The sequence below is a fragment of the Solea senegalensis genome, linkage group LG20, assembly GCF_019176455.1.
Source record: "Solea senegalensis isolate Sse05_10M linkage group LG20, IFAPA_SoseM_1, whole genome shotgun sequence".
Taxonomy (NCBI): Eukaryota; Metazoa; Chordata; class Actinopteri; order Pleuronectiformes; family Soleidae; genus Solea; species Solea senegalensis.
Window position 1 is genome coordinate 654814 of NC_058039.1, and position 14915 is coordinate 669728.

Below are 14915 nucleotides of genomic sequence, written 5' to 3' on the forward strand. Positions count from 1 at the left end.
TTGATTGATTTGCTTGATTACACAAGCAAATAAGTATATGAAAAAGATAGAAAACAAATGTTTTATCAATGATTGCATTCATGGAAACAAATCTTTCTACTCAAATGACCATCAGTCCATTTATATGACAAGGTGGCAGCAGCATCAAGTGTTTAGTTAGTGAACTTCATGTGTGTTTGTTGAAGAAATTAGTCAAAAAACATAAAATCACAACAAAGCAAGCTTAGAGACTAAAGACACTAATCAGAGATCAAACGTGAAATTAAAGATGTTAAGATATATACATTTTCATTAAATTAAATGACCCATGGAAGAGCCACAGAAGAGCTAAATATCAACAGTGGACATCTGTTTTCATGAGTACTCGGGGCGGTAAATATCATTTGGAAAATCATTTATGAATTATTTTTCTTTGAAACCAGCGTTACAGAATAGAATTTTACCTGCTTTCCTCTGCTTTATCTCAGTAGAACATGTAGTCACATGTAGCCACTATATATCTATATATATATATATATCTACATATATATATATATATATATATATATATATATATATATATATATATATATATATATATATATATATATATATACAATATTTTTTTACTAGACATATAAAGCTTGAGGAGAGAGCAAAATACAAATGTCCACATTTAATAGTTTATAGCTTTTACAGGTGATGTAATTTGATGTGGTATTAATAAGTGTGCAGCAAAGACATAATATCGCGCGGGCCAAATACTGTTGTATGGCGGGCCAGATGTGGCCCTCAGCCCTTGAGTTGGACACATGGCATATTATGAGATGTTTAATTTGACTTTCTATTTGCTGGCCACCCATAGTGACAGGCTGAACGAGGAAGAGCAGGAGATTGTTGCTTTAAATACGCACCCACCGGCAGACTTAGAGGGAGCTACAAACCATAAACAGCTGTTGTTCCGCACCTGCTCCTGCTGCTTACTGCTTATTACTGCTTATGTTCCGATCGTTATATTTAAAAATGAGTGCACTGTTGGTGATGTCTGTTTAGTTTTAACAACTATAATGTCGCTGTTGTTCAACAAGCCTGTAACAGATTTATTCTCTTTGCTCTGGGACATCTTGATTTACAGTGCACTGGTCTTCTATGGAAAGCCAATTAGTGATCCAATCAGTGTTCAATAGCTTCACGCCTTATCTTCCCCACCCTGTCACTCACTCACTCACTCACTCACACACACTCAGGGTGCTGGTCCTCCTGGTTGATAATAATCTGCATATTTTAGCAGATTCATTAACTAATGACCCAATAACGGTGGCATTTTCAGTAGTGAAAGACGTGCATGGTCTTAATCACTTTTGCCGTCATGCTGGCATGTTTTCAGCGGTGATGACGGTCGCCGGGTTTTCTTTGCACATCTCTTTTCACTCCAGTAACTAAAAATAAAAACGGGACAAGATAACATTCAATATGAGCCTGTATCTCACACGGGTGCAGTAGTGTCTATAGCAGAGTCAGGGCTCAGGACAAGACTGCAGACAGAGCTTAGGTTGGGATTGAGTGGGGATTCGTATTGAGGGCCGGCCAACACGGTTGCTTTACATTATTTCCTCTTGTACACACACACACACACAAACTGTCTTCCATGGCTCTCTTCAGATCACTCTTTCCTGTCTAATGGTAACCAGGGTGGCGTCTGTTCCAAGGTTATTTCACTCAAAATCAATGGCTACAGAAACCTATTCCTCTTTCTTGCTATGGCTTTGCATATCACCCACTCTCATGAAGATGCATTACTGTTCATTTTGTACAGCAGGAAGTGAATTTATATTTTGATATAAGTCTGTTTTTGTTGTTTTATCAATACACTTTTTAAGGGATAATGTGAGGCTAGCAATCCTAAAGCAATGTGAAATATCGTCTGGGGAGTTTGCGGTGAGCTCGGACTTATCTTTTCACTCATGCATCAATCTCTCTCTCACTCAGAGCCTCCTGTTACAGGCATCCTATTTTTCCCAGCTGCAGCTGAATTTCATCAGTCATCTGTTATTACTTTTGAAACCCTATCTGAATGGCAACAGCTTAACTGTGACGATCCGCAGCTGTCTACACGGCTTTCAATCCATTCTTTCATCAATCTTTTCACCTGTCTCTCCTCTCCTGTACATCAAGAGGCCTCCTCGCTCGCTCGCTGCTACTGCTGAGCTCAGTCTCTTTGGTTTCAGAAACATCACATGGATGTTGTTGTTTTTTTTTCCTCTTTCTTTTAACTCACATTTTGCCTCTTCGTCTACCGTCTACATTTCCTGACAACAAAGCTTTCTCTGTGGTCATCCATCCATCCATCCTCAAACACCTCTGTGGACAATCCCAATTGTCTCTTACCCACCAAGGCTTTCTTTCCACAAATCTTTCATCTTTCACACCAACAACCTTCTTCATCTTTATATCTTGTTGCCATTTCTTTGTTTGTTTTTTTGTTGTTGTTGTTGTTCTTTTAAATCTCCCCTCCCTCCCTCCCTCTGCCACAGCACCATCCACCGGATCATCCCATTCTCATAAACTCTCCTATCTGGCTGGAGTGACTGCGACAGATGTAGCCAGGAACGCAAACATCTGCTTCCCCCTGTCCCGCTGCATCTCTATTCTGCTGATCACAGGAACCAATTTAACTCCCTGAAGCTTGCTGTCCTTATTGTTGCCATAATGTGCAGCTGGTCAGTCTGGGCAGAAATCACAGATAAATATGTTGCAAACACATGAAGCGCACACTGGAAATGTGGGTTTAAAGATTTCTGGGGGGTTTAAGTAATTAATTATATATATATAGATAGATAGATAGATAGATAGATAGATAGATAGATAGATAGATAGATAGATAGATAGATAGATAAATAAATAAATAAATAAACAAATAAATAAACAAATAAATAATAAATAAATGAATGAATGAATGATCGATCAGCCTCATTACATAGTCATTATCAGTATCAATATCACACTCACTCTCTTACATTCACTCAAAATCAGGGTATGAATATGACGTCATTATATGTACCGTACAGGTTGCAGGATCCAGATCCAGTTTTGAGGCTATTATTATTTTCATTCATATCATATCATCAATATTATTATTATGCTATAATTAATGTTAATACTGGTATCATTTTTCATCAATAACCACTGCAGCTGCTGCTTATATAAATGACATTGTACTTCTATAACATGTCATCACTGACCCAGAAATGTCCTGTCTAAACTTATAACACATGCAATATGTTATAAATCTGCTCCTGTCTCTACCTCACCTCCCTCTTGTCCTTTATCTCCCCCATTTCTGTTCCCCACTTTTCCTTTCACCACTTTCTGTTAAAAGGGACTTTTTTCTCTCCACTGATGCCTTGGGTTTGCTCATTGTGTGAACTGTTGGGTTTCTCTGCTCTCTATAATATTGTATTGTAAAGGTGTTTGCCTTATTATGTACAGTGCCTTGAGATAATGTATGTAATGTATGTATATTTGGTGCTATACAAATAAATTAAATTATGATAATTTAATTTAATTTAATTTAATTTAATTTAATTTAATTTAATTTAATTTAATTTAATTTAATTTAATTTAATTTCAGCTCTGAAAAACCAATATCAGTCCACCTCTAGTTTAAACATCGCACATACTGTATTATTTCAATGGTTCAAAATGTTCAACCAAGCTGGCAGCAATGTGCCAAGATAAGATAAGATAAGATTTATTTTTATTTATACACAGTGGAGAGAGAGCGGCGTTACAGCAGCTCAACATAAAGATAATAACAAACAATGTAATGTAACAAAGTAATACAAGTAGGAAATTATTTACATATATATATAAAAATAAGTATAAATATAAATATACATATGTAATAAGGTGCAGTTTCTCTCGGTGGTAAAACAGGTCCCAAACCCCGATAAATTGGAGGGTGGTGTTGGGAAGGGCATCCAACGTTAAAAGTTGAGAATGAAACAGAAATACTAGACTGATCCAAGTAAAGAGTGCATTCATATGTGGCAGAGTCTGACAGCTTGTTTTTAAATGGATAATATATGCCTATATAGTGTATACATTATACACTATATACTGTATAGTGTATAATAAGGCCTTGCTTCTGTATGTATGCTGCAGAATGAGAGGAAACATATGGTAGGCTGTCCTCTCGGTCTCTATAGGCTCGGATCATTTGACGGAACTCCATTTGCATGCTAATGCTTTGCATAGGGGGAAGAAGGTCACATCATAAACAAGGTTATTTATCACTTACAGTACATACACGGGTCTCTAATAGGACAAAATCATTCTCACTTCCACTCCAGTGCAGTTTTTATGTACTGTCACTTAAACAACAAAGAAGTAGGGAATAAAAAATCACAGTACTTTGTTCACCATATTCTTTGTGTGAGAAGGAGCTGCTGCTTGTGTTGGATAAGGCTGAGTGCAGCTGAGTGCAGGCTTCACTGCAATGCTTCATTGTGGCATTAACATTTAAAAGCCGCCAGGGGAGCCGTGCTGAGCTCTTAAAAATAACCAGTCCTCATCTTTGCCACTGACACTCCTGACCTTGGACCATTATCATTGCAGCACACTGAAACGGCCTGGCATGAACAACCTGTACCAGCCCAGCATAAAACACAGAAGAAACAGGAAAACAGGTGGAGGACGTGAAGACTGAACTAAAGCACTTGTACATATGCTGTTTCCACCAAGTAAATAAATAAATAAACAGAGAAATCCTGCACTGATGTTTTGATGTATTCATTAAATCATCATTGTCTTGCAGTATATTGATTATCACAGAATCGTTGGTATCATGGACCATGTATCGCCGACGGTATCATATTGTGAGGTACCCTGTGATTCCCACCCCTCATCAGGAACATTACATCTTTTGCTTAAGCAGTCTCACAGCTCCATAGTTCCCTCACATTTCCAATAATTATTTTGCACCAGTCACGATATGGCTGGTACTTGGTCTAGTGAATCAGTATCAGCGCTGATACTGATTTAATCCAGTCGGTTACTCCTCCATGTCAGAGAGATTGACATGGATTCTCGTGAGTTATCTGGCCCTGCCTCCTGCACACACCAAAGTCTGTTACATTTCGCAGCAGTATCACCTTTAAACACACAATCTTTAACGGCACATTATAAAGTTTATCAACTGTAGCCGCTTTAATTTTGTTTTCCACACACCTCGCCCTTACAATCTGGAGGGCTGCTATCAAAATAATGGAAAGTTGGTCATTAAAGCTTCAGGTTAATGATGGTGAGTATTAAATTACCATTCTGTAATTAATTTCAAGCCTAATTTCTTATCTGAAAAGATTAAAATGGGCCTAATATTTCCCCTAAAGCTCACATGACAGTGAAATTGGTAAATGGTCTGTATTTATATGGCGCTTTTCTAGATTTGATGACTGCTTTATACTTTAGTTTTCACCCTTTCACTCACACATTCATACAGCGCATCTATCACACACACTTTCATACCATTCGCACATTGAGCAACATGGCGTTGAACCCACAACCTTCAAGTTGAAAGACGACCCGTCTACCACTGTCACCCAATGTTTCATTGTTCTCAACAATGACAATAAAATCTGAATATTCTGAAATAACATGATGTTAAGCTGCAAGAAACACCTTCTCATTTCATTCAAATGTGTAACTATGACAGTGTGTCCTGCAGAGATAAAGAGGACACGATACCTTGTTGACCTCAAGGATTTCTCTTCTCTCCTCAGCGGTGGAGCGGCTCTGGCCAGCTGTGCCGTCCTCGTGTTTGGAGCTCTCATCCTCCAAGAACGGTATAAGTTGCTGCAAAGGACAGGAGACAAAAATGCAGCTGTGGATTCATTCATTCATTCTTTCATTGTCTTTACAAATATATAAACAATTAATAATCTCTGGATATAGTTTCTTCTCTGGCTGTCGGGATATAAAGCTGCCCACTGGTTGTTTCTCTGTTATCACAATATCGCTTGTAGTACTTGCAAAATCCTATATTGTGATATACTCACACAACAGCTATGGTGAGAATGAGCTAATTCACATATTTTGTTTATTTGTAAAATCAGCTGAAAAAGATATGTTAAAAAAAACAGTAAGGCAACAGTACCAGCTACTACGGCCTATTTCTTATTGATTTCTTACGTTATTAACAACAGTGCCAGCTACTACGGCCCATTTCTTATTGATTTCTTACGTTATTAACAACAGCACCAGCTACTACGGCCCATTTCTTATTGATTTCTTATGTTATTAACTGTGTTTCGACAAGTATTTATTGTTGTTACTATACTGGAGCTATTTTTCAGAAGGTCTCATTCTAGGATGAAATGACAAAAGCTTTTCTCCTTTGATTCATTCCATGGTCTGAAGACACCCAAAGCACAGTGTTGCATGTTCCCATTTCTCAGTGGGAGACCTATACGTCTGCTGGGTACAGTTATAGGTCAGAATAGTGTGCAAATTGGCAATCCTGACCTAAGGGTACTGAGCTGCACTCCAGATCTCCCTGTGGTGTCGCATAATCTTGTTCCCATGAAGCTGCGAAAATGGGTCTTGTGTGTAAAGCTCTCCAACACAGGCTCACTCTCTCACTCTCTCACTCGTCTCTCTTCAATGTCGGGAGACGCGGGCCAGGAAGAGAGAGCGACAGAGGGGGCAAGCAAGTGTGAGATGAATTCATTTTTAAACGCTGTGTGTGCTTGACCTTGTCTGCTTGACACTACAGTGAGGTTGATGTGCATGAGCCTTCAGGCGAGGCTGCACGCCTGAGCACTGACTGCTTACTGCGCTGCATCACACCGCCCCCTGTTGGTCACCACATAGAGGAGGAGAGACTTGGTGCAGCCCCATATCAAGTGATGTCCGTCCTCCTGAGAGGATACACTGTTCCTACAGTTGCAAAGCCAGCGCATGAAGGACTAACTGCAGAAAAAGTGACTGATGTTATTCTTTATCGTCGGCGTAGTCTCACAACACTGACTTGGATTCTGTCAAAACTAGACAAAACTTTAGGGCACACAGAGTGTAAATGTGGCCCAATGTCTCTGCAGGTATGTTGACGATAAGTTTCAAACTTTCAAAATCTACAGACAATTCTTCTTGTTCCGATATACGATACTAGTTTTAATGCATTTTAAGCAGCGAGGACAGTTTGTTATAATGAAAGTTAGTTTCTACTGGAAAAAAAACAACCATCTCCAAGTTTCCTTTCCAAAACAAGATCAGGGCAGGAGACTTTAAACAAACAGAAGCGTCATACAATCGATTGCTCTAATAATGACTTGGCTCTGTGCTAATATAAATTGTGCAACGTTTGACATACTCTTCTTTTCCAGAGAAGAGGCCCTGCGGACACGGGACGGTGATTCAGGACAGCTGGTTCATCTGGAAGCAGTGAGTGCATCGCCGATTAAAACCGACACAAAACAATAAAAAGCAGGGACACAAGTGGGGACAAAAAAACAAAATAACAAACAACAGGGAAAAAATGGAAGAGAGGAAGAAAAATAAAAAATGACAGGGAGACAAAGATGTGGGAGGAAATAGTGACAGAAAGCAAAAAGAAATCTGGAAAACTCTCAGAGATGCTTTCAGTTTCCATGCCAAAGTGTAAACTCTGACGTTTGGAGGAAGAAAAGAAGGCAAGAACATGTGCAGCATATTATATCACGCTAACTATGAGCTTGTCTCTGGCTACAGAGAACTTTAAAGTAGGAAAAGAGGAGAGTTTTAAAAAAGGATTTCATTAGAGTATTGGGCCTGACATGTTAGTGGGCTGGTGTTGGCAGTTTGTGGAGGGAAAATGAAAAATGCTGAGAAGGGTGGGAAAGATATATGGAGAGTGCACTTGTAGCCATGCAGCATACGTGTGTGTGTGTGTGTGTGTGTGTGCCTGCATGAGTCATAACCCCTGTCTCTTCCATAGAAAGATGGATGTGGTTTCTCGCCTGACAGAGAAGAATGGGCTAAATGAAGTTATCCAGCTTTCCTCACTGACACGGAAGGAAAAAAGAGGTAAAAAGATGACAAAATAATAAGAAAATAGTCGAGTGAACATGTAAGCAGAGGGCGAAATGAAATGGCAGGCCTGTCCATTTCAGGAAATGACAAGGGAGGAGAGCGAGAGCGAGAGAGAGAGAGAGAGAGAGAGAGAGCGAGAGAGGAACTGAGGTAGAAAGACAAGTGGAGAGAAGAAAAAGGAAATGAAGCCAATGTGAAAAGTGAGCTGTTATCAAACTACAAAGACGGAAAAAGAAGATTAAATTTGGGGGGAAAAAGGGAACTAGGAAGAAAAGAAAATGAAGACAAAGAAAGGAAAAAGCTGCCACTGGGAAAGTGCTGACGTGTACATTTGCTCCAGCTGTTCATTTAACGGCTCTGTTGCTAATTAGGTTGGTGATGAGGTCATGCTGCCCAAGTCATTGATTCCACTTCCTGTTCCAGGCAGCCAATAGTGGGCGGCTGTCAGACGTGGCACCTGAATTCTCCGGGATGATAAATTGCATGAACACTGGGCCAGAATCAGCAACCCCCAGCCTCACGGAGAGCAGAGCAACGTACTGAATCTGAGCCACAAGAGAATGAATTAAGGTTTCAAAGTGCTCACAATCACTCAAAACAAACATCAAAGTGTGACTGGGGCTAACTGCGCCCAAAGCCTAGAAGTGAGGGGGCGTGGTCTGGTGATGAACTCTGACACAGAGTTGGAGCTGTCTAAAGGGGGAGGAGTCTGGGATAACAGGCCTGGCACTGATAAGCAGAAAGAGTCGACTGAATGGAAAGGGAAACTTTGAATGCAGTAGCTACACTGACTTTTATCACTGACCACTACTTTAAATCCTTCATCCCGGTGACCATCAGACCAAGACAGCACCTTCTGGGATTGACCATTTTATTCATTCATTCATTTATGTATTGATTTATGTATATATCTATCTTATTTCTCCTTTTTTTAAAAAAGAATCATTATCTTATAAATTGCTGGAACAGTTCGGTTTGGTACAGTGCAGTACATATTTTTTTTTGCTTTTCCATTAGGAATAGTACCAAAATAACCAGCCCCAACAAGGGCTGTGTAATAAATCTAAAACATGTTTCAATTACAATAACGGATCTAAATAATCAAAGCAAAACAATTAATACCAAATGGGAGCTTTTATTCTGAAAATACAATTTCAGTGATTCAACTGTGATTTTGTCTCTATATATAGATTCATATGTTAACTTTGTAAATTTCAAAAAAGCAACTTTTTCTGGTGCTATTAGAGACATTTGGAGGTCTGCACACCGGATGGGACGAAAGTGCAAATAATTTGGATGTGAATTATAATCACTCTCCCGTGCACATCATGCACAATGCAGAGAAACTATGAAATTATGAGAATGAAGGGGAAAAGATTGTATCATGGCCTGTCTGCGACCATTTTCTCCATAATCGAGCAGCCATAGCCACAACTGTTCCATCCTTTGGCACCCTTCCCATGAGGTACCGCAGTAAAATGGTACAGTAATGTCAAGGTGGAGCAAGACCAGTTCCACGACAGTCAGCTGACCGGTGTTTCTTCAACGCCTGCAGTCTATTCTCACACAAAGCCGGACGTCTTGTTGAGACAAATAGCCGCAAACTGAGCAGGAAACAAATGTCAGACGGCGATGAAACACACATGGAGATCATTACTTTTCAAGTCCGAGCAGGCAAGAATGACATATTCTTTGCCTGAAACTGATTAACATCTCGCAGGGGTCCGGTTTCAAAGACTTCATCCAAGAGCTTGAGCCAAAAAATTATAATATTAAAAATATTAAAAATAATGGAGTGGAATTCTAATGGGATTATAGAGGAAAATTGACAGCCCTAGTATGTATATATGGTTCGGGGTATAACGTTGTCGTAATCTGAATTCATAATTTCAATAGTTTACACTAAACTGTGAAGATTTGCACCTGGATCAACAAATAAGAACGACGAGATACACATGTGCACTGGTTTACAGCTGCATAATGAAGGGAGGATTTAGAATTTTACACTATATTAAAGGAGACAGTCACAGTGAAGCCACTCAGACTTTGATTCACAGGTGCAACAGAAAATGAGAGTCAGTCGACCAACAGATCAATTTAAATGCTGCTTAGCAACTGCATTATTCAATGCAGAACATGGCAGTCGTCAAATATTTGCTCCAACATGAGACTGGTTTCCTCCCACGTCCTCCTTTATCCTCATTTAGAGTCTGGTGAGAAAGATTAACTGCGAGTTAGTCATTAATCCAATCAAACAGTGGTGGGTAGCTTAGTTTTGGACCTGTATGGAGCCTCCCACAGTTTATGGCCACTTTATGGAGACTGTTGATGTTTGTGTTGAGGAAAGCGTCTTTGCGACACTTCCTACTGTGCCCTCTCTGTTTCTGAGCAGTCACACAGAGACGGAGCACAGTTGAGCCGAGCTGCTGTTGTTCCTGAAGGTAGATGTGACCGTAACTGGCGGTAAAGAGACTCCGGAGACTCACCTGAAGTGGCCGATCAATCTACTGCAAGAAGAGAGAAGACAAACCTACGGGGAGTGGGTGAGATAAGCGTGTGCTTGTGCATGTGACGGGTCAAATTTGTTAAAAGTGGGCAATCACCTGATTGTATGAATTGTTATTTTTCATGACTCCAGAATGAGCTTTTATATTTACATCAGGAGCTGCATCTACAGTTTGTACTGCTGCCTTTGTCACATGGGATTGGCTCCAGCCCCCATGAGCCTCACGTGAAGGATAAAGAGGTAGACAATGAGTGAGAACACAATAGTGCAACCATGACTTTGGCTTTCGGCTGACTCAAACCTAAGCAGTTAATCAATGAGTCCAGGTCAACGTTTGAAAGGATTCTCTCGAGTCATTACTAAAATAATGAATTCCAAAGGCAACAAAAGGTGTGTGTGTGTGTAACAGCGTCCTTGACCTTTAATATTAGTGATCACCAAAAATCAAAGCGAGGCCAATATTTGGGGCCAAATCTGAAAAATGCCCTTGATAAAATGTTGAGATTCACAGAAAAATGTGATGGATAACCCACAAACATGATGCCCCACCTTCAAAGAGGTGTAAAGATCAGGTCTATATAAGGTAGAATTTTTTGTCAAACAGTGACTGAGTGACTTTCTCAGTGCAGTGGTGTTTACATCTCTGTGACACGAGACAGATGGAGGCAACAACAATTGTATACTTTAGATGTTGTACTTATTATTATCCATCTCCACAGGGTTTACTGGGGTGTCCCATTACACATGACTCCATTCATGTGTATATGCCTCTATTTCAGACTCAAACAGCAACATAGTGCAATAGTGAAGAAAGACAGCTGTAAACAGGCTGGAGTATGATTGACAGGGATGGACATTCATAGCAAAAATGCAATTTGAATATTCGACGGTATTATTTGTTGATCAGCCAATGGAGATGCATTCAAACACCCTGGTAAATTGCTTGTATAGTATTTTGTGCTTAGAGGAGCAGCTTCAAGACACATTCAAACACACATGAAGTCCACTAACTGAATGCTTGCTGCTGCTGCCACCTTGTGACACTAGATGCACCACAAATTAGGCAGTCACTGGAGTAGAAAGTGTCGCTTGTATTGATAGAACATATCTTTGTATTACTTACTGATATATTATGAGTAGTCGCGGTAATTGATCGACTTTTTACAATCAATGGAATATTCATGCCAATCCCTAACGAGCGAAAACACAAAGAAGTATCCACAAGAGAATTCTACTGCTCAAATCAACACAGTCTTTCAGCAGTTTGACAGGAGTAGGGCTGCAACTGACGACTATTTTCATCAGTGTTTTTCAAACCTCAAAATGATGATGTTTTGTCCAGAAACCACAATGATTCCATTTTAATGATTTCTTTGTTTTATGGAGCAAAGTAACCAAAAAATATATACTTTTAAGAAGCTGGAAAAATCTGAAAACATCTGCTGCTGCATACACACAAATGCTCCCCCAGTCAAGTTTGATAGTATTGCTTGACAACGCAGCATACAAATCATGTTACAATGGTTTCTGTTCACAAAGACCAAACAGAGGCAACAACAACTAAAGTTACATACTGCAGCTATAAAAAAGAAAAAGAAAATACACACAGGTGAAGAGCTGTCTCACCTCTGGGGGTATGGGGTCCAGTCCAGCACAGTTTTCATTGCACTTGTCATAGACTAAGCGAAGCTTGCGGAACAGCACAGAGAGCATGCGTAGGTGCTCCTGGAGTTTTCCCAGCCGGTCCTGCTGGGTATTAGGGTGGTAAGTGACTCCATTAGGCAGCTGCAAAGCAGAACAGAGGAAATGTTGGGTTAAGCAAAGTACAAGACTACAAGTTTGTTAGTGCTAATAAAAAGACACACGTCATCGATCCCCGCTGCCAAAACCAATACAGAGTGTCCGTTTGTTCCCTGACGGGGTATTAGTCCACTAGACAACATCTAGATAATGTACAATATATGTACTTTAATTCAATCTGATAAGAAAAAATGTTTCCTTTCTAGAAAGAAGAAAATGCGTTCACACAAAAATATTACAACACTTCAAGGTTAAGTACTCTCATTTTCCTCTTCCTCGTCTGTGACTTCCCTGTCTGTCCATAGTTCTTTTTTTGGAATGAAAATACAGCCGTAACAACAGAAACACACCTCGTCAGACATGTGATAGCATTAAACCAGGGAGTCATGACGTTTATATGAACACAGATCAAATGATAATCAGCATTTATGTGCCCGCCCTCTCTCAAATGGGCTGCATCGTATCACAGTTTTCAGACTGGCATGTTTACTTGTCATATATTTATTACAATCAGGCTTTTCTCCTGCTTACTTGTGTCCATGTAAACATACCTACTGAGTTACAGTCAATCAATCGCTCACACCGCGCTTTTATAAAAGGTGTCGGAGTCTGGGGCAGATGAAAGCGTACACCAGTGATGCAAGAGTGGACTAAGAATGCCAATGGCAAAATTTGAATGCAGTAGCCGGTGTTTGACCAGAGAGGGGCAGTAGATACACAGACTTCTACCACAGCATGTATTAATCTTAATATTTTACACTAAAAATGTGAAGATTTGCACCTGGTCTAGATACACATACAGTCTGGATCTCAGACTCAGTCCCACTATGCACATTATCAGGACGCTAAAACTGAAGCAGCTGTATGTAATGTAGTTCATATATCATTCATTTTACTTTTGGGAGCCAAGATACAGACTTCAAATCAAACCATAACCACTGTATTTCACTTTCTTACAATTTCAGACTCTTAGAATCATTTTTAAATCAAGTGGTTGCCATGTTATATCAATAAAATTTTAACTTTTGTCCGTAAAAGCTTCTTATATTTCATGATTTTGTCCTTTTAGCTGTGTTAGGACCGACTTAATGATCACTAGTTGATTGAGCTTTTGGCTGACTGCACTCAGAGTCATTAATTTAGTATTCAGTCTGCTCTGTTTTTACACCCTGCATCAAAAAACATTTTTAATTGCCTGACAGTTGTTTTGTTATTTGCATAATAGTGTGACATTATCTTTTTTTTTTCTGTCGTGTTTATTTCTTTACCGTCAAGTTATATTAAATTACGTAGCTCAAAATAACAGATTTATTTATTTCATGCTGCTGCTTTGTGCCATAATGATGTATGGTCAATTAAAAATAAAAGGAGGAAAGAGGAGAGAATTGAACCACAGTTAAAGGAGATACAGGTAGAGAGAAATAGCAAGGGTGACCTGCATGTTCCTGAGGAGTTGGAAGATCTCCAATGTCCTGACGACAATGTCTTGGACCGTCTCCTGGCCGATGCGGCACAGTGACGCCGTGTTGACATCACGCGCTGCCTGGCCTTGCTGCTGCTGCTGCTGCTGTATTGGTGGCTGCCCACCAAAAGTGGACACTAGTGGTGGGGTTGTCATAGAGACTGTGGATGACTGGGACGGAAGAGAAGGTCTAGGTCCAGGTGAAGTTTCCCCGTCAGGCCATTCCACACCAGTACACCCTCATACACCTTGATGAAGTGTAAATATTAAGATGAGGAGAAAAAGAAGTTGACAGCTGATAGTAAATAAGAAAAAGTGCAGCACTAGAACTGACAGTTATTACCTCCACCCAGGTGGGAATGTTTTCAGCCTTGGTCTGTCTGTGTGTCTGTGAGCAGCATAACTCTATAACCATGGATTAAAATGACATTTGCTGGGGTTGAAATTCATGTCCCAAGGCTAAAACTATTAGATTTTGACAGTGATGCAGACATCGATCCAGATTCTGCATTTTGTTTTATATACAATTTAGTCGTTGTGGCAACACCTGAAGGGATAAGCTGAAAAAAGGAGAAGTCAATCTTGCAAGATCACAGTGTGTAGGACACTGGGGCTGCAATGATTATTCTATTAATCAATTATAAATCAATTAATAAATCAACTATTTTGAGTGTTTTGTCAATAATTAAAACAATTTTCTAATTTCCAGGTTCTTATATGTGACTTAAACCCATTTGAATTTAACATGGTTCCGTCCCATTGAACAAGTTCAGACGTGTATAAGTCAGTGACATCTTCAGGATGAATTTTGTCAAGTTTATGTAAGATAGTAATAGCATAAGCGGGTTAAGTTCTATATGGACAGATGTAAATGTAAACATTACAGATGTTGGTGTGTTAAACACAGGTGACACAAGTGCTAAAGCCTTGGTGGAGGTCTGTGCTCTCTGATTGATGTTTGGTCAGAAAAGAGAAACTGAACTGAACTGATTTCCTAGATTACTTTTACCAAAAGTAATGTTTTCAAAAGGCTTCAATCTTCCCAGGACTGGAGAAGCATAAATATTCAAATATTTGACATTTTCCTTAACAATGTACAGT

At 39.6% G+C, this 14915-nt stretch overlaps 1 protein-coding gene across 2 annotated transcripts in view; it reads right to left on the reverse strand.

Annotated features, from left to right (window-relative positions):
- Positions 1-14915, reverse strand: part of med30 (mediator complex subunit 30) — a 31154-nt gene that overhangs the window by 15622 nt on the left and 617 nt on the right. Inside the window, exons 1-4 of one of the 2 annotated variants that reach the window (XM_044052762.1) lie at positions 14158-14205; positions 13788-14062; positions 12179-12337; positions 5725-5832 (exon numbers count right to left, since the gene is read on the reverse strand). In XM_044052762.1, coding sequence (XP_043908697.1) covers positions 5725-5832; positions 12179-12337; positions 13788-13970 — 450 coding nt within the window. In that variant the 5' untranslated portion in view covers positions 13971-14062; positions 14158-14205. Of the gene's footprint in view, positions 1-5724; positions 5833-12178; positions 12338-13787; positions 14063-14157; positions 14206-14915 lie in introns of those variants that run through there. The other variant, XM_044052761.1, reaches the window with a different exon arrangement.